General features: G+C 35.4%; 1 protein-coding gene across 1 annotated transcript in view; it reads left to right on the plus strand.

The window, feature by feature from the left end:
* Positions 1-3,234: 3,234 nt before the first annotated feature.
* Positions 3,235-26,834, plus strand: part of LOC110612547 (diacylglycerol lipase-beta) — a 97,714-nt gene continuing 74,114 nt past the window's right edge. Inside the window, exons 1-4 of the mRNA XM_021753324.1 lie at positions 3,235-3,522; positions 5,705-5,843; positions 11,753-11,972; positions 12,060-12,160. Of these exons, the coding sequence (XP_021609016.1) occupies positions 3,235-3,522; positions 5,705-5,843; positions 11,753-11,972; positions 12,060-12,160 (748 nt within the window). The remainder of the gene's footprint in view (positions 3,523-5,704; positions 5,844-11,752; positions 11,973-12,059; positions 12,161-26,834) is intronic.

Below are 26,834 nucleotides of genomic sequence, written 5' to 3' on the forward strand. Positions count from 1 at the left end.
CCAAAGGCCCGCTCACCACCTACAAGCCCAACTTAGCCCGCAGGAACAACTCAACCTGCAAAATTCACAACTCCGCCACCTCCATGGTAAATGCCAAGGAAACAGAGGGACAAGTCATGAAAAGACTCAAAAGTACAAGCAAATGGGAGCATGATAAAGGTCAGACTCATCGCTTAAAAAAGTTATAAGATTTGACCTATCGTTATTGAACAAAGGCTGCGAGATCGGAAAGAGGCGATAAGGGCACCTCGGAACTATACAGAGCTGAGAGCTCAGAAATCAAAGGTTAAAGACCGAGCTCACAGGTCGGATTAGTCCAGCTCGGAAAACATAACTTGAGAGCTCGGTCGGCTAAAGGAGGCTCAAAGCTCAACCCATCAAGGATTAAAGACCGAGCTCACAGGTCGGTTAGTCAAGCTCGGAAAAGTAAACCGACCGTCCAGTTGGTTAAGTAGGCCCAGAGCTCGGCTCATTGACTAAAGGCAAGAGTTCACGAAATATGGTCAGTTCAGCTCGGAAAAAACGAAACAAAATTTAGTTGGCTAACGCTACGAAGAAAAGCAGTATCAGTACTCCGTCCAGGATAGAGAAAGAACAAGTATGAGTAAAAAACAAGAACTTCATTAAAAGAAAAGCACATTACAGCACATTACAAAGGCCTACACTACGGGATGAAAGACCATCCTTAAAGGATTTACATAACCACATACACCATCATCTACGTTTACATCACTGACATCTGATCTACTATCTTAGTCTTAATTCCGGGGATTATCCTAGTACGGAAAGCGAGCTCTACAGGTCGGCTGAGCTCTGTCTCGTTATTATAGGGGAACTGAACAAGTTGATTCCCATAAGCATTTCTCACTGTTCCCCTGGGCAAACGTTCGGTTACCCAAGTGTGATGCATGGTACATTCGGATAAGCTCGGATATTATATGCCGACTGTGCACCACACATGAAAAACATAAGTCTTCGAGTTACGGCTCCGAAGAGATCACAGAGCATACATTCGAAGGCATCGCCAGAAGCTTGACTGAGCGCAGCAGATCTCAGTCTCGCATAATACTGGTACTTCACATCGATGGGAGCAATAAGCTGATATTTCTCGCCACTTCCATTTATATCAAAAGAAGATAACAGGGGCACCGGAGAAATTTCTTTCTCCCTCTTGAGGGAAGGCAAAGTTAGAGCAAACTCCCCAACAGCCCAGAACCTCTTTGAAGCCCGGACAACAAACAGAGGAGGAGGCCGGCCAGACGACCTGGGTAAAACAGTCTCAGCAGTTTGCCGAATAGCCCCATCCATCGGCTGCCCTACCAGAAGGATCTCCAAAGCATCGTCCAGACTCCTTAGAGGTAACATCAAATTTGCAAGAATTTTGAACTGACCCATTCTTATCTCAGGTACTGCAAAAAGTTTCAAAACAGAGACAAGTCAGAAACAATTCTCCATCAAGATGATAAAAGCAAGACTGAAACAAACCCCTGGGGCAACAAAGCAATACAAACTCAAGCTCACCTCATTCCGTTTGAAGAAAGCGTCAAATGGATCCTTTGCAGATAAAACAGAACAATCTCGCTAGAGGAAAGAAGCAGACAGAGAAACGGAAAGGAAGAACCTCTTGTTCCAACAGAGGATTTGAGAATGAAGAAAAGTTAGCGTTGATATATACCCAGAGTCTGAGGCCTTAGCACGGGGCAGAGCTATGCTAGACTCTAAGCTAACGGCGTCAGGATTTTAAAAGATAGTCATGGAAAAGGAAAGAAAGGACATGTTCAGATAATGATGACAGAAAAGCAAAGACAGCAAAGAACGCGAAGAATGGAGAAAAGCCAGAAAGGGGAAAGAGCAGATAGGATTCGGAAACTGCACAATGACAGAAAGATGAAAGGATGTTATTAAGGCACCTGAACACAAACAGGCGCGGTCATAATGGTTCTTGATATTCACCCCCTCGGCAGTAGGAGCAATAACTACCGAGAAGGTGAAGGAGCAATTGATGACCGCTGGATTTCTTCACCCCAGATCAGGGGCTTGACCACAGCCAAAGGCCCATAACGTAGAGGCCCACACACCTGATATGCACAACAAGCCTGGCTCATTCAACCTGCAAGGCCGGGCTCAACCAAGCTTCTTCATTCGGATCGGCCCAGTCCGCGACCAGCAGGCCCTCTCCTCTCAGGTTCAGCGTCCGGCTCGACTCTCGGCCCAGCCCAGTTTCCAGAGCCATACTCAGACAACCTAGCAGATCCGCTCGAGCGTACGCACGAGGAGAATCAGAGGCCGTTACGCATGGAGCAGGCGGCTGATACCCTCGTACGCCCGAATCTGTATGTCAGAGACGCGTGTCCCAATCATGGAGAGGCCTTTACACGTCACCAGCAAGCATAGCGAAATGGATAAAAGGGGAATCCCCTCCCCAGAAAGTTTAAGTCTATTTTTCTCAATACCAAAACCCTTGTAAAACCCTATTCTATTGGATCTCAGATCATGAATTATTTTTTTTTTTTGCACTCATAAACTTAATTTTATGGTAGATGCATCTGATTCTACTCCTCCATTCTCCATTTCAACAAAAAAAAATTATTATTATTTTTTTAACAATTAAATATTTTTATCATTAATAAATATTAATAATAATATTAGCGGTTATCATATTTGAATAACAATCGCTTAATTAAAATTTAACAATCATATTCTCTTTCGTTAATAACTATTTATAAATATTAATAATAATATTAGCGGTTATATTATAACGTAGTCGTTAAAAGTTTTAACAAGAAAAGATTTAATAACGATTTAATGACGGACAATTACGGTTGTTAATGATAATTAACGAGCAACATTTAACTTACAAGGAGAAATTTTTTTCTCGTTAAAAATAATTTTTTTTGTAGTGGTCAACAAGAATAACGCCTTAACAAGTATATTACGTGTTCTCATGTATGGGTGTCATTACCACCACATAAAAATATGACAAACAATGTAGAATTCATAACGTTTTCAAAAAACCACTTGCCAATACCTATGAACAATGATCATATTCTTCATCCTATGAATAATGATCTTAATCCCTCATCAAACAATATAAATCTCAATGCTAAAAAGCCATGTACTCATCGATTTCCAATCCTATCAAACAATCACATAAACTTCAAAATCTAGAACTCACGAAACAAAAAATTTCACATCGTCTCAACAGTTTTAAGAAAGAAATAAGAGGCAAAAGAAATGGAAATATGGGTTACAAGACTCAAAAGATTGAGGATTATCTCCATGTTGCTGGGTTTGTCTAATTTCGCCGTGATCATTCTTGGTGGATTTGTACTTTTTATTGTCATTCCAGGTTGTGACCATAACAAGATAATTATGCCAGTTTTGGCCGTGTCCTTGGCCGCTATCCTTAGAATCTTTGTGATGATACGATCAGGAATTGCTCAAGAAGCCATGGCCAAAGTTATTCAAGATTCTCTTTCTGAGCCTTCTATTTTTGAATCTATTATTCGCCTTAAAAGACGGGTATGTGAAATTTTCTTTCTCAAATGAGCTCTGATATTGATTTTTTCATTGTTTGTTTCTCTCATTTTATATTGACAAAATTCAAAAGTTTATTCATAAAAGAAACAAAAAGTTTAAAACATTTATTTTGGATGATTGAAGAAGATTTTTCAAATTGATTTAGCTCACTGTTATGTTAATAAATACAACTAAAGCATGTGAGATTTACATGATAATAATTATTTTGCAGATTAATCATATTTCCTTAGAAGTGTAGACAAATATTTTTTCATATGTATAAAGAAAATGTAGTTAATATAGTTAAAACAATAGATTTTATATTGGTTTTTCTAAAATAACCTACACTCATATAATTATATTAGTAAATTATTCTTGAAATTAATAAATTTTTTACCTTTTCAAATCATATTAAATAAGGGTATATTAGAAAAATAAAATATAAGTTATGATCTTAAAAAGAAAAGTGCCTATAATATGAGACAATGAAAAAGAAAAGAAAATCTATTATTGTTGCAGCAAAAAGAGTATCAACATTTTATTTCACATGGCATGTTATACTGTTTAAGATCTTCTATAGTTAATATAAAAGAAAAAAAAAATCAAAGAGTTTATGTGAAAAGCTAAGATTTGTAAATACACATAATAAGAAAGCAAAATAACAGAAAGAAAATTTTAGAGGACTGTTATGTTAAGCGAATGTAGAAATATTATATCTATCTAGTCATATCCATTTATAAATAATTCAAACCATATCAAAACTAAGTATGTTAAAAGAATCAAAATGACATCAATTTAATTTTGGTTTGTATAATTAATTGGTATTTTAAAGATAATTTACTGTACAGTTCTTGAGATTTAGCATGATCCATAACTTAGTTTCTACTTTTTAATGGCAATAATTTAATTCTTGAGTTTTTGGTTTGTTAACAAAATAGACCTGATAAATGACTAATTAAACTGCATAAGAAGTTTTAACCAATATCGTTTGGTTAAGATGATATAAGAGAAAAAATAGGTCGAAAGACTAACGGTCTTATTGAAATTTCTCAAAAATTGTGAAAGTGAGTTTCTAATAGTTAAGAAAGGCTATTTATAATAGAAACAAAACCCTAATATGCAAAATTATGAAAATACCCAAAATATCCAAAAAAATAATTAAAATGTAAAATTGACCCCTAAGCGATGGAATTTTCATATCGAACTTAGTGACATGCCTACGGCCCTTATCACACTTTTGAAAGTCGTGCGTATCGAAATTTCCTTTCCGAAAAGCTATCGTGGGTCTCTATTGGACGTCGGCAGTAAAAGTTAGGTCCGATCTAAGTTTGTCGTAAAGTCCAAGACTAATTGCTCAATATCAAAGTCCTGTTAAATTTATTATTAATTTATTTTAAATTTATGATGTCAATTTGAATTAAATGGACTAAATTGCTAAAAATATTAAAATTATAAGAACTAAATTATTATAAATTATTAAAACTAAATGGACTAAAATGTATAAAAATAAAATTCGAAAGATTTAGATTATCATAGCATAATAGTGAATTTTAACAAAAAAAAATTATTTTGTTAACATAATGAAATCTCAGAGGATTATTATTTTACATTAAAATGACAGGACTAAGTTGTGAATTTTATTAAATCTCAGAACTGTATTATAAACTACTCTATTTTTAATTTGTAATAAAATTTCAAGATAATAAATATTTTTACAAGGTTAATTACTCAAAAGTTACTCTTCATATATTTATAATTATGCAACAATAAAGTAAAAATGCTTAAATAACTTAAATAGAAAAATTTAAATAATGTAAAACTTGTTCATAATTATATTATGTTATATTTAAGTATGAACATTGTTAAAAATTTTGCAATTATATATACACAAATTAAGGACCAAAACGACATGGTTAAAATATTAAAATTATGTACATAACTTTTATTTATTTATTTTTTCATTTTTTCAAGTCAAAATTATATCTCAAGCATTAAAACTAGTTAAAGAGACAAAATAATTATTTTATTAATTCAATTTAATTTTTTTTGAAAACTTAGTTAAAATGAACTATTTCTATTTATAATACCTTATTTAAATGTAGAAAAATCTTTATAGAGTTGATGTTGTGTGATCTTTTTGCTTAATGATTAATTTTAGAATTTATTTATTTTTCTTATTGAACAGATAAGATATAAGGCATGGCTTTGGTGGAACAGATTTGCAATGATAATTACTTTATTGCAAATAATGGGTGGAATTTACCTTGTGTTAAATATAGCTAAATATGCTTCTCATGATGGAACATCAAATGAATGTCTCATAGGTAAAATGACTATTCTTGTTCTCATAATTATTTATTTTTATTCTTAATTATGTTTTTATTTTTGTTCTCTTTGATGAACAAAAATGGTTTTTCATGATCTTAGAATCAATATTTGCATTCTTTTTCATAATCTTAGAATTAATATTTGCATTCCATTCTCTTAGGTGAACATAAATAGAAATTTATGTCTTTATTTGAAAAAAAAAAATCTTATATAAGCCTAAAAATTTTATTTTAATTGAAGCATGAAATACTCAATAATTTGAATACCATCTTTTAGTATCAAAATTTAGGTCCATTCTCATTGGTGAATATATATATATATTATAATTTTTAGACTATTTTTTTATAAAATTAATATAATGCAAGTCATTGATACAATATTAAGTGGATCATAATTTACTTCCATAAAAGGGAGAAATATTCTATGTAAAGGATAATAAGATTAAAAGGAAAAAAAATTGAATGTACAAATAATCTTAGATCATAGTTAAATTAAAAGCCATTCTTTTAATCATATTTAACTTGTTTTATTATTATAATTATAATTATTAGTATTAATATTAGTATTATTATAGTTACATTTATTATTATTATTACCTACTAACACTTAGACTTTATAAATTTTAATAATTTTACCCTTGCGATTGTTAAATGTACGGTCATATATTGCATGCACTTTTAATAAAATTTATGGTATAATAGATATAACATTATAATAGAGGTTTAACTTTTATTTATTCACGAAAAATAAATTATATTTAAAAACTGTAGAAAATATTTTTCACACTTATTTTTCATTGTTTAATTTTATTTTAAAAATAAACTATATTAATAGATTTTTATATAAAGGTATTAATAGGAACATTAAAACATGGAAAATGCTGAGAAAATCATTTTTCTTAAAATATTTTAAATTTTTTCTTCAATAAGAAAAATATTTTCCTTTATTAAATTTTTTGAGTGCATCAAATATTAAAAAATATAAAAAATATTTTTAAAAAAAATATTTTCTATGAAATAAATGGAGTCTTAATTATTATATTTTTATAAAATTTTAAATATCAAATAAGATTCAACTGAAGGTGGAGTATTAAGTGTCTTTTTGGATAAAAGTTAAGATTAAATAATACATTCAGCCTTATAATATCAAATCATGCTTGTTTATGATATTTTTCTAACATATTTCTAAAATCATCAGAAAAAAAAATTTCATCATTATATATAATATATATGGATGTTGATATTGCAATAGAAAATTTCTTTTAGATAGTGTTTCTTTATCTCTCTAAAATGTTCACTTTTTTTTATTTATTAGTCAGAAATGTATTGCAATATTTTTGATAATTTACCTGTATTTTTTCCTTATTCAGTTTTATATTAAGTCAGCAATAATGGGCTTAATGTGTATATGAGTATAAAATAGTTTCCTTTTAGCAAGAAAAAAAAAAAACACTTAGTTCAAGTATGTATAATCTAAAATAACTTAGTGTGAATGCCATTGATATATTATCATTTCATAGAACTTTTAGAAGCGACTTATTATCATCTCAAATAAAAAGTAAAAATTACAAGGCAAATCTCATGATATCATCCTTAATCATATTTGTTCCATACTTTTATAAATGTCTCTTTCATGTCGACTCATTATAAACTTTGAGAATCAAGTTTTAATTCTAGTACATGTTTGTTTTCTTTCATTAGTATTGAGTGAGATTCCATCTTTTTTTTAACCAATCTATTTTTCAAGACAATATTGCATTTTCAGCTATATTTCTTAGATCATTCCTTATTATTTGAGAAATAATGGGATCATATCTATTTCTAATTGTTGATAAAGTTCTTATGGTGAATTTTCTAAAATATTCAAAATAGTATTCTTTGCCAAGGTATAGCATAAAGTGCATGATAATGGTCTTTTTAATATTAACAATAGATTCACTGTGTAGAGAATAAACCTAAAAGGAGAAAACTTGACATATGATTATTAATATTAAGACATGAAAGAAAAAGTATCTATCTATTTTAAAATAAACTAATCTATATACTCTTCGTCTTTGTAACACCCTTTACCCATCTATAAAATAGTTGAGTAAAAGATGCCACATGCTATATTATATACAATTGCACATATAGACTTAAATTATCTTCTACATTATCAATTGTTATTTAATTTGTTTAAATATATGTTAATTTACAAAAATAACTTTAAATATAGAAACTGCAAGAGTCTCCTCCTGTTTATGAGTAATTATCTCTATGGAAAGTGGCCATGTACTCTCAAAATTTACTCAATTCATACTATTAAATCTATAAATGGAACATATTAAGTTAAAGTAGTAAACATATTAATTTACATTTTTATTATTTTCAAAACTCATTTACATACTTCTGGTGGAATACTTATGTACATGTCAAAGATAAACAACTTATGTACAAAACTTGAGGTTAATTGATTATGATGATGTTCTACGCGTTGATGAAGGACTAGATTTCTTGTTTGTTACTACCTTTATTTATTACTTGCGCATGGAAAATTCCAATACGCTGAGTTTATGCCCAGTGGGTGAATAATAATATATTCATATAAAGTATAAACAAGATTACACATGACAGTTACAACAAAATCATTTTATAAGAATGTGTAAAAGTTTTGTGTATCTGTGAGTGAAAAATGAGTAAAAATTTTCTGTATCTGTGAGTGAAAAGTAAGCAAATTACATCATGCAATTGTATATATGTAAGGTTATTCATAATATGGTAACCATCTTGTATGCATGCTTATAAGGTATTAAGAAGTCATATAATTAAATCTTAACCCCTATAAACTCTTAACAAGATCAACTAGCTAGATAAAGAAAAACTGTGTCTGTACAGCACAAAGTGCCAAGCTGTATAGCCTAGAGGCCGAATGCTCTGCATATATGGCTCAAAAGTTGAGAAACTGTATGACACATAGTGTGTCAAAAATATGATATCATGTAGCTTATTAGGGCGTAGTACTGCTAAACTGTATATAGCATGCCATACCCTTATTCGGTCTATGACGCATACCGAGGTTTACTAAGGTCAAGAATGTATATTTATATGTTAAATATTTATCTGTACTAAAATTATCCATTTAGATGCTTAACATATTAAAACAAGCAAGCATGTCGAATTATACACTCATAAGCAAGCATGTTGATAAAACGAGTTCTTAAAAGTATACATGTGTATGTAATAGACCATATTTAGTTATGAACATATTGCTATTTCATTAAAAATATGTGTGTAAAGTTTTAGTTTATTAAGGTAGCACGTACGTCAAGTTAGTACGTCAAGGTAGCACGTCAAGCTAAATTGGCCGCAAAGCTAATATGTCAATCCCTTTTAGGTCAATTTTCAAATTTAGGTTTATTTCTGCTTGAGATTGTGTCACATTTTCAAGTATTTTATGAACAGAATTAGACTAACCTTTCTTTATGAACTTTGTATATTTATATTTTAACTTTCTAATAAGATATATTACATTTAATTCTGACTTTTCTAACTTAAGTTATGAATTTTTATTTGCAAGCTGTCAATCAAGTACTAACTAGTACAGTTTTGGTACATGTTTTTAGTCTAACAAAAAATATCATATGCATACATTTGCATATAGATTCAAGCTTAAGTTTCTTCTATAAAGTTTTAGGTATACTTCTCAGAGTTTATTTGAAATTGGTCTTAACTCATTTCAATGAGTAAATAATTAGTTATGTTATAAGTAATACAGACTGTTCTGAATGCATTATTTTTGTGACTAGTTTAGGTTCACTAGTAATTTACATATACTTAGCTACAGTTCAGAATTTGATGACTTCATGAAAATTTTACTTCTTTATTATCTCAACTTTCTTTTAGTATATGTTGGGCTTAATTTAAATAATTACACAATAAGTTATGAAGTTGTCAACATAGGTTGACCTGTTGAAACCTATTATGCCAGTTTGCATTTTTAGCTCCCATGTTGTATTTCTTGCTTTAAGCCTTCTAAATATCATTTCAACTTTTATATTACATATCCATACAATTGAAAAAATATTTTCAGCAATCAAAACTAATCCTTAATTTTAGATATCATGAGAAAATCAAAGGAAAATAGAAATTCATATAAACACCAAACTTTTTTGCAAAATCTTTTTGCTTTGAAATTTTTTTGGCTTTTCAACTTTGGATACTCAGAACTCTAATTTTTCCTTCTTCAAATATTCCAATTTATGGCTTATTTTCTTGCCTTTGATATGAGTATAAACTTTGGTTGAAGAAAGGAGTTGATTTGGCTTAAATTTGATAAAGAAATTGGTTTAGATTTGGTAGAAATGAAGAAAACTAAGCTCACCTTTGTTCTTTTGTGTAGGAATTTTGGCCAAGGCTTTCAAAATGAAGAAGATAACTTTTTCTTTTTTCTTTTTCACTTATTTTGAGTTTATTTAGATGACATATGGAAGGCTAAGTTAAAGAGGTAGCAAAAATAAAGGATTAAACTTGAGTTTTACTTTTAAACTTTTCATATTTACACTTTAACCTACTAAACTTTTTTTTATATTTCAATTTAGTTTTAAACTTTCAGTATTCATAGATTGACCTATTAAAGTTACACTTTTAATATTTAGAAGTTCAATTCATTTAGGTAAGCACGTCGGATTTAACAAGTACTTCAAGCTAACACGTCAGGAAACCCTTAAGTATCTCCCAAAAGTGACTTGATTCCGACTTGCTTATCACATTACATACTTTATTTTAAGATATATTCGTTTTCTTATTTGGGCTTCCTATGATTAAATTATTACAGCTTAAAAATATTAAAATATTATTACTAGTAATTCTTCTTTTAACTTTGTCTTCGCATGTATAACTCTATATGAAATGCAAGTTGAACATCTAAACGCATCTTTTAGTGCTCTACCTATAGGCGAATTGTGTGTAAAGAGACTATGGATAAGCTAATACCTCCCCTAATCAGCTCAGAGTTAAACTAGCACCTCCCCTAATCAGCTCAGAGTTAAACTAGCACCTCCCCTAAAACTAATTACCCTAACTCTAGAATAATACAATTTAAGTCTAGTAGTTTCTCTGTTTTTATCCTTAGGTTTTGAAATGTGAGTGTCTTATTATGAATTCTTCTTTTTCTTCTTCACAAAACCTAAAGTTTTCGAGTCTTTTTTGATATTTTAATCCATCCAATTTAATTTTGAATTTATTATTAATAACAAGTTTAATTGTATTCAATTGTAGCCTAAATTTAAAAATCAAGAACTGAAAGTTGAATATATATATATGGAATATGCCATATGGAATATTTCTCTTTTTTTTTTCTTTTAAATAGATTACAAATGTCCGGAGCTAAATCTATGAAATATATACATAGTCTATAAACTTCCAAAATATATATACACATAGTCTATCGTCAATTATAGCAACATCTAGAGGAGTGCAAATTATCACAAAAATCTTTTGTTTACTAAAGTTAGTTGCTTTTTACATGTAAAATTTATTTATATTAGAAAATAGAGAGATATTCCATATGGCATGTCATGTGGTTAAAATTTTTTATTTTAAATATTAGCTACAATTATAAACAACTCAAAAATTGAGACAATAAATCCAATATTAAACATATTTATTAAAATGTAAAAATACATAAATATTCACGTTTTTGTCTAATTGGCCTTAATAATAATAATAATAATAATAATAATAATAATAATAATAATAATAATAATAATATCATATTGTAATTTGATTAGAGATATAAGTAAGCACCCTAAGTTTCTAACCATATCTAATGGTTGATCAAGTTGAAAAATATATTTTAGCCATGAATATGAACGATTTTATCTTATATGAAAGCTTTAAATCTATTTTTTTAAATATTTATAATGTAGGGATGACTTCAAATGGAAACCAGTGGAAGCAAAAACTTTTCATTGTATTTATTATTATGGTTTGTTCTATTCCATTGGTGCAATGTTTTGCGGGACCTGATGTACTAAAATGGAGATCTTTTTATGCAACAAAAGATGATGTATGGAAAGCTCACTATCATGAGGTGTTTGATCATGGCATTCGTGAAGCTTTGTGCTGTTTGGGACGTGTTGAATATCTGTAGGTTATTTCTTTGCATTTGGTTAATATATGTGATTTCAACTAATGTTAACTTTTATTTTCTATTTCTTTCTCTAATCTTTCTAGGGGAGTTTCTGAAGAAGATGAAGTGTGCTCAGTAGCAAGATTATTAGGTGATCTTGTTGCTTATCGTGCATCAGGCACTGGACATTTGGAACTTATAGCAGGTTATGTATGCACGTTAGTGTGAGTATGTGTGTCATTAAATTGATTATCTTCATAACATTATTATAATTATATACTTATCTAGAATTTAACTATGAAAGAAATATTATTGAAAGACATTAAGTTTGTTATATAATTATTATTTATTTATTTTTTTGACAAATAGTTTCTTTAAAATGCCACTGAATGTTTAAAGCCTTTTTTTGAAGCTAATATTCTTTATTTAGTGGGGTATGGTTACGTTGATTCTTTTTTTCTATAGGTAAGAAGTTTTGAACTAACTTATAAGTGCAGTTATTCTTTAAGTGATAGAAAATTCATTTTGACCATGTATACACAAATTAACCTAAACTTGATAACTAGAGATATTATGAGACTTGTATGATTTGACCTAAAGTTATGTCATTATGTGATTGTTCCTGCTTGTTGATGATGTGAATCTCTTTTTATTTTATATATTATCCAATGATTTTTTTATTTTCGTCAACCTTCTAAACCTTCTGTGATATTTATACCCTATCTATTTCCTTCTAAGTCTAGATTATCATATCATGATTGCCAACTTTAACTAGTTTAGATAGAAAGTTTAGTTGAGTATCTTGCTAAGTAGAGTTTTGAGTTATTGTAAAAATCATGGATTAATAGTATATTTACATTATTATCGGGTGAATTTAATGTTAGCGAATTTCTTAGTGTTAGCTTTAATAGTTGATTTCTTATAATTACTTTCCCACTAAATCATCTATTTTATTAATTAGATACTTTAATATAGGACCATAAATCTAATTTGACTTGGACCTAACTTCATTACTATTCATCTACAATTACTTCAGTATTTGGCTTAGAATCTATGTAGGTCATTTTATTAATTATATAAGTTTCTTAAAGAATGGTAAAGCACCTTAGACTCCATCAGGAGTTTTAACAAATATCGTTTGACTAAGACGAAATAAGAGAAAAGATAGAATAAAAGTCGAAAAGTTTTATTGAAATTCTTCAAAAATTGAAAAGTGAGTCTCTAATAGCCAAAGAAAGCTATTTATAATAGAAAAAAAAATCCTAATATGTAAAATTATAAAAATATTCAAAAAAATAATTAAAATACAAAATTATCCCCCTAAACGATGGATTTCCATATCGAACTTTGTGACTAGGCCTATGGTCCGCGTCACACTTTTGAAAGTCGTGCGTCTCGAAATTCACTTTTCGAAAAACTATCGTGGGTCTTCGTCGGACGTCGACAGCAAAAGTTAGGTTCGATCCAAGTCTACCGTAAATTTCAAGGCTAGTTGCTCCGTGTCAAATAATTTATACTTCATGTAATTTTTAGGAATTTTCTTATAGTTTAGATTTTGCATTGCTCTATTTACTCATCAAAATTAACTTTTTGGCATGCATATTAAAGTTTAATTTAGTCTATTACACAAATTCTGTAACTAGTTTCTTACCTAATGTTATTTTGAATCTTATTATCTCATTAAATATCAAATTTCAATTTGCAATCTAGGTTAGTTGGAGTACGTCTAAGCCTCTTTTGCAACCTTACTGCACTTTCGAAACCAATATTAGGGAAACTATCTTTTAAGCTAAACCAACCATATCCACCTCTCTCAGTTGTTACTTTTTCTCACCTTATAGAATCAATACTTATTGAGAAGATTTATATTTAAAATATGATAAATTTAGTATACTAAAGTAATTGGTGAAAAGTTTGAGGATCATAACACATTCAAACAAATTTTTCTAAAAAGCCTTATATTGATCTTTAGGGTTTTTTTTTTCAGGCTTTTGCATCATATTTTATTTTATTTTTTTAATTTGGCTTGCATAAATAACTTTGTTTCGTCCTCAATGATGTAGCAAATAGAATAAGTTTAAGGTAAGTAAAAAATATTTTATCAATATATTGAAGCTCAAGAACTCATGTAAAGCAATAAGATAAACAATCAAACTAAGTGAACCTAGGATCTAACCCACTAAACCTTAACACATCTTTAGAGGCAAATATAAAAGAGTTGGTCATTATAGAGAAAAGATTCATCAATAGTAAAACTATAGAAAAAACATAGGAAAAATCACAACAAAAAAGAGAACCACTACAGATTGGAATAATAGATTAGTAGAGTAGAAAAAACACAAAAAAATACATTGAGATGCAAGACACAACCAACATATAAATTGAAAACAAAAACCAATAGAATCAAATACCATATAATAAGAATACAAAAATTAGATAAAATCCAAAATTAAACCAAACAATATTAATTAAAAGAGCAAAACTAAAGAGAAGCATAGGGAAAAGTAAAAGACATCGACTAGCTTGAGTTGCAGCCACAAAATCATTGAAATCAAAATCACAAGTTAGATGTAAACCCTTTGAGCAAAATCATTCATACTTTACGTATGAAATTAGTAAAATCTATAGGATGACAAGCATAAAATTTGAAATTGAGAAAATGGAAAATCCTATAAAGGGACCAAATTGATGTTATGGAATTCACAAATTAACAAAGAAAAAAAAGAATCTAAACTCCTAAAAGTCTTAAAAATCCTTAACTTTTAAAAACCATAACATATAGCCTTAAATAAACTGATGGGTGTCGAAACTATTAAAAATAAATACTTACTTTCTAAAATAAAATTGCAGTAGGGATGAGTAGGATTGATCCCATAGAGTCTGGGTGGAAAATAATTCTTTTGAAAAGACAAACAGTAAATAAAAAGAAGGGATAACTTTGATTATAGTAAATTAAAAATTAATTCAATGAGAAATAAACTAAATTAATTTAAAAGAAGTAAAGCACTAAAATTGAAGAAAAAAAAATCAATATGAGATGATTTTAATTAACTTGGTTCTAGTCTTATGGTTGATCAAAGATGCAATGATAATTCTAAATTATTTCTAGATACACCAATTATACATATCGAAGATGCGTCAGATACCTAATCTTTTCTTAGTTTTTAAATCAGTTAAGAAATGCTTGGTAACTAGTTAACAAACATAGGAGATGCTTCTACAATTTAATCTAATTATCAAAATAAGAATTAGAAGGACCTGATTCTAACTATCAAATGCGAGACGCTCAGTCTATTTAAGTTAGATTATATTGTTACTTAGAAAGGACTTATTTATTTTACATTTAATTAAATACTTATAGATTTAATCAAGTTGAATGATAATATATTACTGTAGCAACTGCAAACCCTTATTGCAACAACCAATAATATAATCAATGGACATAGAAATAATATAAATACCAAAAGATAATAAGCAAATAAAAATAATTAGATCTCACAACTACTAGGATCAAAACTTTGATTATGCCTTAGTAGAAAAGAAAATTTAGTTCCACATATTCATGGTTTAAACACAAGAAGTAGAATAATAATGTTTTAAACTTCTCAAAATTGTTCATGAGCAAAAGATGTAGTTACCCATCAAGTGTTATCCTTAAATACTAATATCCTTAAATACTAATAAATAAATTCCTAATTAGTAGAAGGCTAAATCAAATAGGAAAAATGTATTCTAGTGCATTTAAATTTCCTCTTCAATATGATGTCTTACTTTCCAAAAAGAGGTGAATAACTTTTTATCAGATAGGAGAGTTCTCCTCAATCTCAATTATGTGTCTGTCATTCTTTTCAAATAGGACTCTTAACTCTTTTTTTTTTAGAGTTTATTATGCGTATAACCTAACACATCATAGTGTATCTATTGATCGAGAGTCATTTGATAAGGAGTTAGAGGTTAGGATGGACTCTGTTTCCTCAAATTCTTGGTTACACCCATGACTTGTTCAACTTTTTCAATATCCAAAACAAACATGATCATTGCCATTTTTCTCTCTCGTCATCACTTAACCTATTAAAATTATAATATCAACAAATTAGGTTGCTCAAAGGACATTTTACTTTAAATTCAAAGTAATATTTAAATTCAAAGTAATAAAGTATCAAAATAGTAGTAAAATATGCATTTTATCATAAACGATGACCCATATAGCAATATAAGGCTAACCTAAAGACTATTTTTTTTTCATAACCTTATCTCCATATTAATTTGATTAACCATGAATTTTAGTAGTTTCTCTTTAGACTTACAGAAGGAGAGACCCAATTTTTTTTTTCCTTTTATCATTCTTAATTGATTGATGTGCTTTATCAGCTACATTGAAAGGAGGGACATCTAAGGTCACCTCAGGTCCATAGTTATAGATATGAGCATTGGTATATTCTATATCACTTTTCGATGGCATCCTAAAATAGCTACAATTAGAATCCTTAAAAGGATTAGAAAAATGATATGCCTTTAATATATTTTAGGAACACTTCCTCCTACTCTTCCTACTTTTACCACCATCCTAGATCTTAGGTGCAAACTCCTAAAAGATTATAAATTAGCTTTGTTCTTCTCCTTTATTTAGATAGCCTAGAGAATTTGAGGGTATTTTGAGGATAGAGGAAGAATTGATTGGATTATAAAGGGTACAAAAGCTACAGTATCTAGTTTGGAAATGAATGATGAAGTTACTGTATCACTAATAGGCTTACTATAAAGACATTCAAACTTGTCACAATTGAAATGTAAAAAGGGTTGATGCTAAAAAATTAGCCCAAAGTCCAAAGAAGAGAATATGAGGTTTACAAACTAAGGAAAATTCAAGTCATTTAGCTTTTCTTATACATTCTTTCCATCTAGCATCTCACTAATAGGAGAGCATGCCAAGAAATAACACCTACTAATAGGAGAGAGATTTGACCCATTAATAACTAAATTTGATTCTCCATAAAGTATGCTTAAAAGTATGGTTAATGGAGCATTTGCCGGGCTATGAAACCTTGCCAAATTAATTTCCACCTGTGCATTTTGCATTTCTAAAGGATGCCTTATATGATGCCAACCTAAAGCTCATTTTATCTTATACACCATTAGCAAGGCCTTGTTTGACATATAAATATGATCTTCAAATGTACGATTAGCTCTTGAAATTAAAGGTAAAGGAGGAAATGAGTTGATAATTGGCTGAAAGAGATCCATTAAAACTTCCCAAAGTCTTTAATATGATAACATGTTTTTGCAATATCAATATGAATAAGCTGATTAATTCTGCTTAGGCAATTAATACTAGAATTCATGCATAATCTTATCTTAACTTAGATAGAGTGAGGTTTTCCATTGAAAGGGACTTACTACAATGGCTTTCCAACTAAATAAAGAAATCTTCTAACTGTGTGAGATGAGGGGTCATATGAAGATTAAGACATACATACCTATCTAGTGTAAAGTAATAGCATTGTCGAGGTTGGATGTCATAAAAACATTACTAAAGTCAAATTTTAAAGTCAACTAACAAACCTTCACTATATCTTTATTATTAAAGATGGAAAAACTATAGTACCATCGAAGGGTTAACATCAGTATAACAATCCATTCATAAAGTGAGATTGTATTTTATTAGAGAAGTGAATATTGTAACGCCCCGGAAATCCGGACCGCTACCGGCGCTAGGGTCCGGGTCGACTTAAGGCCGTCGGGACCCGTAGCAAGCCTGACATATAACCTGTAAACCTGTATAATCCCATACATGATCAACAACATGCATAAAAATTAAAACTTTTCTTCATACAAACTGTCATCAACTAACTCAACCTGTGCATACTCTGAACATATTCATAACATAGTCCCTCTGTGGGATCTCATCAAGCCTTAAAGGCAAAACAACCTGTGTTGAGTTAGTTTACATAAACATCATAACATAAGATCATGTATATACAAAAGGGATTAACAATATATTATGGTCAAGCACAACTCTATCCTCAATAACCTCATTACATAACATCCTGAATATTTTTACATTTCATCATAATACAATTGTCATGTCCACAAACTAACTATTACATACATATGACTTTTTCTCGTCTTGCCTTCTCTATCTATCCCGTACCTGCAAACCTGGGGGTTAGGGGAGAGGGGTGAGCTAGATGCCCAGTGAGTAGAACTATAAAGAAAATATTTAAAACATGCTATCATGAAATGCGTCACTGCACAAACAAATCACACCACGGATGGACTGATTCAAAAAAATCCCTCAGCTCCATGCCCAGCCCTATTATGGGCACCACAGGACTTCGTATTGCCCGGCCCTATTATGGGCACCACAGGACTTCGTATTCAGAAGGCTAATGAATCATCCTAATGTCCATCCACTGTCATCTATCACAACAATACAATGCGGCATAGTCGTGAATTCTAATGCAAACAACCTATAATATGATCATGATGCATGAAGCATGATAAAAGCATTTCACTTCTTAATTTAAAAGGTTAAGTTTAGTTCCACTCACCTCTGGCTGACTCTGACAAACTCTGTAGCAGCTGGCTCACTGCTGGGGTCCTTGGTTCCTCGGGTCCGAACCTACACAGGTGGACTCTAATGAGGGACCAGACATACATAAACATAACTCTAATATATTCCCCAAAAACCCCCTAAAGCATCCTGAAAAAAATCACATAGAGATATGCATGGGGTGGCTGAACAGGGCACTTTCGGCGGCACCTTCGGCGGCCGAAAGTCCCAGACAGAGACGAAACTCAGGTAGGTTCGGCGGCACCTTCGGCGGCCGAAAGTGCCAGACAGAGACGAAAGTCTCTTTTCGGGGGCAACCTCGGCAGCCGAAAGGCCTACCTCCCCAGCCATGTTCGGCGGCCGAAAGTGCCTTCGGCTGCCGAACCTGGTTTCTGCCAAAGGGCAGAAACTTGGCTCCTTTGTGCATTTTCGCCTCCAAACTCGCCAATCATGCATATATCTCAACCAACTCATGCATACAAGTTCCTAGGGGCCTCAAAACATCAAATACCCCAACTACAACACTTCAAACACCCACAATCAACACACATTGACCAAAACATCAATATTAACCCATAACTCAAAATATAACCTAACATGCATGTCTACTCATAGATCTAGCATAAAACTTACTTAAAACATATAAGGAGCTTAAGATCGGCCCTTACCTCTTGAAGATCGAGAGGGAGACGACCTAAACTTGGAGATTCACGAAAATGAGCTCCTGAGTTCCCAAAGCTCCAAAACTTGGTTTAAATGTTCAAAACTTGCAATGTGAGTTTAAAACTTAAGAAAAATGGAAGAGATTTGGAGGAAGAACACAAGAGTTGCAAAAGGGAAGGTCGGAAGCTTGCTGTGGCCGAAAATGGGAGAAAGCTCGCCCATTTCGGCTAAGTGCCCCATTTATAGGTGGCTGGCCAGGCCACGTTCGGGGGCCGAATGTGCCTCCGCATCCATGCAATGTTCGGCGGCCGAACTTGACTTTCGGCGGCCGAACCTGAACTTCCCTAACTCATGCTTTCGGGGGCCTAACGTGCCTTCCAAAACGCATGCATGTTCGGCGGCCGAACTTGACTTTCGGCGGCCGAACCTGGGTTTTCCTCCAATGCTATTTTCATGCAAAAACTCATTTAGTTTCATACTTTAAAACCATTAAAAACATGAAAACATTTTATGAAAGCATGGTTCTACCCTTCTAGAGATCTCCGACATCCGAGATTCCACCGGACGGTAGGAATTCCGATACCGGAGTCTAGCCGGGTATTACATTCTCCCCCCTTAAGAACATTCGTCCCCGAATGTACCTCAACTAGCACACATAGCATGGCATAAAACATAACATACATACAAAACACATAGAACTAACCTTAAAAGAGATGAGAATATTGCTGGAGAATAGTCTCCCGTGTCTCCCAAGTGCACTCTTCCATATTGTGGTGGTTCGAAAGGACTTTCACCATCGGGATTTCTTTGTTTCTTAACTTTCTGATCTGGGTGTCTATGATCCGCACTGGCTGTTCAACATAGGTGAGATCCTCTTGGACCTCCACATCAGGCTCACTAAGAACCTTGCTCGGATCTGACACAAACTTCCTCAACATTGAAACATGGAAAACCGGATGGATTCTTTCCATCGAAGCAGGTAAATCCAGCTTGTACGACACATTCCCAATCTTTTGCAAGATTTCAAAGGGTCCGATGTATCATGGGGCTAGTTTACCTTTCTTCCCGAAGCGAACCACTCCCTTCATTGGAGACACCTTGAGCAATACCAGGTCCCCCTCCTGAAACTCTAACTGTCTTCTGCGGACGTCTGCATAGCTCTTCTGTCTGCTTGCAGCAGTCTTGATTCTTTCTCTGATTATGGGTACCACCCTGCTGGTGATCTCTACTAACTTAGGCCCTGCCAAGGCCTTTTCTCTAACTTCCTCCCAGCAAACAGGTGATCTGCACTTCCTTCCATACAAAGCTTCATATGGAGCCATCCCGATGCTAGCATGATGGCTGTTGTTGTAGGCAAATTCCACCAAAGGTAGATGCTGCCTCCAAGAACCGCCAAAGTCTAGCACACACATTCTGAGCATATCCTCGATAGTCTGGATGGTCCTTTCTGACTGTCCATCAGTCTGGGGGTGGAAGGCAGTACTGAAATCCAACCTAGTACCCATGGCATTCTGCAGACTCCGCCAAAATCTGGAGGTGAACTGGGGTCCTCTATCTGACACTATCGAAACAGGAACCCCATGCAGCCTGACGATCTCATCCACATATACCTGCGCCAACTTGTCCACAGAGTAGCCACTCCTGACAGGAATGAAGTGAGCAGATTTGGTGAGTCTGTCCACAATCACCCATATGGAGTCCAATCTGTTGGACGTCGCTGGTAACCCCACTACGAAGTCCATAGCTATATTCTCCCATTTCCACTCTGGAATAGGTAGCGGGTTAAGCATTCCAGCCGGCTTCTGATATTCCAGCTTCACCCTCTGACATATTTCGCAGGCGGACACAAACTGTGCCACTTCTTTCTTCATCGCTGGCCACCAATAAACTTTCTTTAAATCTTGATACATCTTGGTGGCTCCGGGGTGAATGCTGTATCTTGCATTATGAGCCTCTCTCATAATGTCTCCTTTTAGCCCAATGTCATCTGGTACACATAGTCTGCTCCCATAGCGGAGGATCCCCTTACTGTCGAATCTGTACTCGCTATCCTTGCCTGACTGAACAGTCCTGGCAACCTTCACTAACTCTGGGTCCTCATGCTGTTTCTGAGCCACCTGCTCCAGAAACACGGGTGCTACTCTCATCTGGGCCACTAAGGCACCTGTACCAGACAACTCCAACTGTAGACCTTCCTCAATAAGCTTGTAGAATTCCTTCACCACTGGTCTCCTCTCTGCCGCGATGTGGGATAGACTGCCTAGTGACTTCCGGCTTAGGGCGTCTGCCACGACATTCGCCTTACCCGGATGATACTGAATCTTGCAATCATAGTCACTCAGCAGCTCCACCCACCTCCTCTGCCTCAGATTCAGATCCCTCTGACTCAAGATGTACTGCAGGCTCTTATGATCTGTAAAGATCTCACATTTCACCCCATAGAGGTAATGCCTCCACATCTTGAGTGCAAAGATTACTGCTGCCATCTCAAGGTCATGTGTGGGGTAATTCAACTCATGCTTCTTCAGCTGCCTAGAAGCATAAGCGATCACCCTCTCATTCTGCATCAGTACACAACCCAGTCCCACACGGGACGCATCACAAAAGACTGTAAAGTCCTCATCACTAGATGGCAGAGCTAACACTGGTGCTGAAGTCAACCTCTTCTTAAGCTCTTCGAAACTCTCCTCGCACTGGTCGGTCCACAGAAACTTCCGATTCTTCCTGGTCAGTCTGGTCAGAGGAGCTGCTATCTTTGAGAAGTCCTGAACGAACCTCCTGTAGTAACCTGCCAAACCCAAGAAACTTCTAATCTCTGTCACTGAAGTGGGTCTAGGCCAGTTAGCTACAGTTTCTGTCTTCTTGGGATCTACCTCAATACCATTCTCTGACACTACATGCCCCAAGAACGAAATGCTCCTCAGCCAGAACTCACATTTAGAGAACTTGGCATACAAGCCATGTTCCCTCAAAGTCTGCAAGACCAACCGCAGATGATGGGCATGCTCCTCTGCATTCCTGGAATACACCAAGATGTCATCTATGAAGACAATAACGAAGTGATCCAAGTACTGGCTAAACACTCTGTTCATGAGATCCATGAATGCTGTAGGGGCGTTAGTTAACCCGAACGGCATCACAAGGAACTCAAAATGCCCATATCTGGTCCTGAAAGCCGTCTTTGGCACATCCTCATCCCTTATCCTTAGCTGATGGTACCCCGATCTTAGATCTATTTTGGAGAAACAACCCGCTCCGGCTAGCTGGTCGAATAGATCATCGATCCTAGGCAATGGGTACCTATTCTTGGTAGTGACTTTGTTCAACTGCCTGTAGTCGATACAAAGTCTAAGGGATCCATCCTTCTTCCTCACAAACAAGACCGGAGCACCCCAAGGTGAGGTACTCTGTCGGATGAAACCCTTTTCTACCAGCTCTTGTAATTGCTCTTTCAACTCCTTTAATTCGGCTGGGGCCATCCTGTAGGGAGGGATAGAGATCGGTCTAGTTCCAGGCACCAACTCTATCTCGAACTCTATCTCCCTAGCAGGTGGTAAACCTGGAAGCTCATCTGGAAAGACATCCTGAAACTCTCGGACAACTGGCACTGAGGCCGGCTCCCTGACCTGACTATCTAGCTCTCTCACATGAGCCAAGTACCCCTGACATCCCTTCCTAAGCAACCTACGAGCCTGAAGAGCTGATATCAGACCTCTAGGTGTGCCCCTCTTGTCTCCTCTGAAGACGACCTCTGACCCGTTTTGATCTCTGAACCTGACTACCTTGTCCCTGCAGTCCAAGGTAGCACCATGGGTAGATAGCCAATCGATCCCTAGAATGACGTCAAAGTCTGTCAAATCTAGAACCACAAGGTCGGCGGAGAGGCATCTTCCCTCAATAAAAACTGGACTGTACTGGCAGACTGACACTGCCACTGACGGGTCACACTTGGGTCCACTGACCCATAGGGGACACTCTAACCCAGAGACTATCAGACCTAACCTCTCAACGGCTCTCGGAGCAATAAATGAATGAGATGCACCCGGGTCCATTAATGCATACACATCAGAACACCCAATGACGAGATTACCTGACACCATGGTGTTGGATGTGTTAGCCTCCTGCTGAGTCATGGTGAAGATCCTGGCTGGAGCTGATGGACCTTCACCTCGGGAACCAGAAGAAGAGGCTGCCCCTCTCCCTCTACCTCTGCCACTGCCCTGAGTTGTGGCTGGAACTGCTGGCTGTGCCACACTACCAGAAGCTGTCTGCTGGGGCTGGCCCATAAAAGGCGCTCTAAGACAATCCCGAGCTATGTGTCCCTCCTGTCCACATCTGAAACATGCATTAGTCCCAGCTCGACACACTCCCCTGTGTGGTCTTCCACATCTCTGGCATTCTGTACCATGTGAGCCTGAGCTCGAGCCACCGCCAAATCCCAGACCGGATTTCAACTTGTTCCAAAACTTATTCTTCTTCGGCTTCTTGGTGGTGCTATCCCACCTCTTCTTACCTGAGCTCTGAGAAGAGAAACCTGGTCCTCCTCTGTTTGGGGTCTTAACCCCTGAAGACTGGGTCACTGACTGCTTCACTGACCCCTCAACTATAGCACTTGCCTCCATTCTTCGAGCCATATCCACCACAGTGTGAAAACTTTCTCTCTCAGCTGACTGAACCAACGAGGAGTACCTGGAATGCAACTTCATAACATATTTCTTGGCTTTCTTCGTATCTGAATCTAGAGCTTGCCCTGAAAAAGGCAATAGCTCCAGGAATTTATCCGTGAACTCCTCTACACTCATGTGCTCTGACTGCCTCAGTTGTTCAAACTCAATCATTTTCAGTTCTCTAGAACTGTCTGGAAAAGCCCATCCAGCGAACTCATTCGCAAATTCCTCCCATGTCATACCGTCTAGTCTCGGGTCCACATAACACTTGAACCATTCCCGTGCCTTCTTGCACTTCAAAGTGAACCCTGCCATCTGAATGGCCCTGCTGTCACTTGCCCCTAGCTCATCAGTTATTGTCTTCACCACTCTCAGATACTCAAAGGGGTCATCCCCTGACTTGTACTTGGGAGCATCTAGCTTGAGGTAATCTGTCATCTTTACCTTGCTCCCATCGACTGAGCTAGGTCTAGGAGGTTGAGCAACTGGGGCTACTGGTTCTGTAGGTGGTGGAGGTGGAGGTGCAGCATTCCCCGAGGTGGGGTTTGCCGGGTTTGGATAGAAGGGTGAGGGTGGATAAGCTGGGTACTGTGGGTAAGGTGGATAGAAAGGTGGATAAGGCATGTAGGTAGGGTAGGGGTTAAAGCTGGAGTAATCCGATGTGCCTCCCATCGGATACCCTGAACCCTGTGGGAAGGGTGGATAATGGGGTGGAAAACCATACCCCGAGGCCTGAACGCCTCCCTGTGACTCCCCTGTCCCTTCTTCCTGCATGCTCACATCCAGGTTCCCATCCCTCCTCTGATCCTCTTCCATAACCTCCCTCACATCTGAAGAACTTCCTCCTCTATCAGTCCCCCTTCTGCTAGCATCAAAAGACCTTCTAGGGTCCCTTGACACTCTATCTCTGTTGGCTCTACAAGACATTGCTCTAGGCAATGTAGGAGGACGGGCGCTCGTGCCCTCATCCTCAGGTGGCACTCCAGTCAATCGCGCAGATCGACGAGTTCCTCTCATCCTATTCTCTGAAAAACAGCTCATAACAAGCAAACATTAGCATCATATGGTTCATGTGGGCACACATGAACCCTCATCACATACATCACATAGCATAACATGTCATCCATGCACATGTACAAAATCATGGCATTTCACATCATCATGCAAGACAGGACTCCGCATCCTATCCTAGTGGACATGACCTTTCCTATTGTGCTTGACCTTCTATAACATCTATAAGCCCGACACTCTAGGTCCGACCATATGAACCAGGCTCTGATACCATTCTGTAACGCCCCGGAAATCCGGACCGCTACCGGCGCTAGGGTCCGGGTCGACTTAAGGCCGCCGGGACCCGTAGCAAGCCTGACATATAACCTGTAAACCTGTATAATCCCATACATGATCAACAACATGCATAAAAATTAAAACTTTTCTTCATACAAACTGTCATCAACTAACTCAACCTGTGCATACTCTGAACATATTCATAACATAGTCCCTCTGTGGGATCTCATCAAGCCTTAAAGGCAAAACAACCTGTGTTGAGTTAGTTTACATAAACATCATAACATAAGATCATGTATATACAAAAGGGATTAACAATATATTATGGTCAAGCACAACTCTATCCTCAATAACCTCATTACATAACATCCTGAATATTTTTACATTTCATCATAATACAATTGTCATGTCCACAAACTAACTATTACATACATATGACTTTTTCTCGTCTTGCCTTCTCTATCTATCCCGTACCTGCAAACCTGGGGGTTAGGGGAGAGGGGTGAGCTAGATGCCCAGTGAGTAGAACTATAAAGAAAATATTTAAAACATGCTATCATGAAATGCGTCACTGCACAAACAAATCACACCACGGATGGACTGATTCAAAAAAATCCCTCAGCTCCATGCCCGGCCCTATTATGGGCACCACAGGACTTCGTATTGCCCGGCCCTATTATGGGCACCATAGGACTTCGTACTCGGAGTTATTGCCCGGCCCTATTATGGGCACCACAGGACTTCGTATTGCCCGGCCCTATTATGGGCACCACAGGACTTCGTATTCAGAAGGCTAATGAATCATCCTAATGTCCATCCACTGTCATCTATCATAACAAGACAATGCGGCATAGTCGTGAATTCTAATGCAAACAACCTATAATATGATCATGATGCATGAAGCATGATAAAAGCATTTCACTTCTTAATTTAAAAGGTTAAGTTTAGTTCCACTCACCTCTGGCTGACTTTGACAAACTCTGTAGCAGCTGGCTCACTGCTGGGGTCCTTGGTTCCTCGGGTCCGAACCTACACAGGTGGACTCCAATGAGGGACCAGACATACATAAACATAACTCTAATATATTCCCCAAAAACCCCCTAAAGCATCCTGAAAAAAATCACATAGAGATATGCATGGGGTGGCTGAACAGGGCACTTTCGGCGGCACCTTCGGCGGCCGAAAGTCCCAGACAGAGACGAAACTCAGGTAGGTTCGGCGGCACCTTCGGCGGCCGAAAGTGCCAGACAGAGACGAAAGTCTCTTTTCAGGGGCAACCTCGGCAGCCGAAAGGCCTGCCTCCCCAGCCATGTTCGGCGGCCGAAAGTGCCTTCGGCTGCCGAACCTGGTTTCTGCCAAAGGGCAGAAACTTGGCTCCTTTGTGCATTTTCGCCTCCAAACTCGCCAATCATGCATATATCTCAACCAACTCATGCATACAAGTTCCTAGGGGCCTCAAAACATCAAATACCCCAACTACAACACTTCAAACACCCACAATCAACACACATTGACCAAAACATCAATATTAACCCATAACTCAAAATATAACCTAACATGCATGTCTACTCATAGATCTAGCATAAAACTTACTTAAAACATATAAGGAGCTTAAGATTGGCCCTTACCTCTTGAAGATCGAGAGGGAGATGACCTAAACTTGGAGATTCACGAAAATGAGCTCCTGAGTTCCCAAAGCTCCAAAACTT

Source organism: Manihot esculenta, chromosome 4 (genome assembly GCF_001659605.2).
Source record: "Manihot esculenta cultivar AM560-2 chromosome 4, M.esculenta_v8, whole genome shotgun sequence".
Lineage (NCBI taxonomy): Eukaryota > Viridiplantae > Streptophyta > Magnoliopsida > Malpighiales > Euphorbiaceae > Manihot > Manihot esculenta.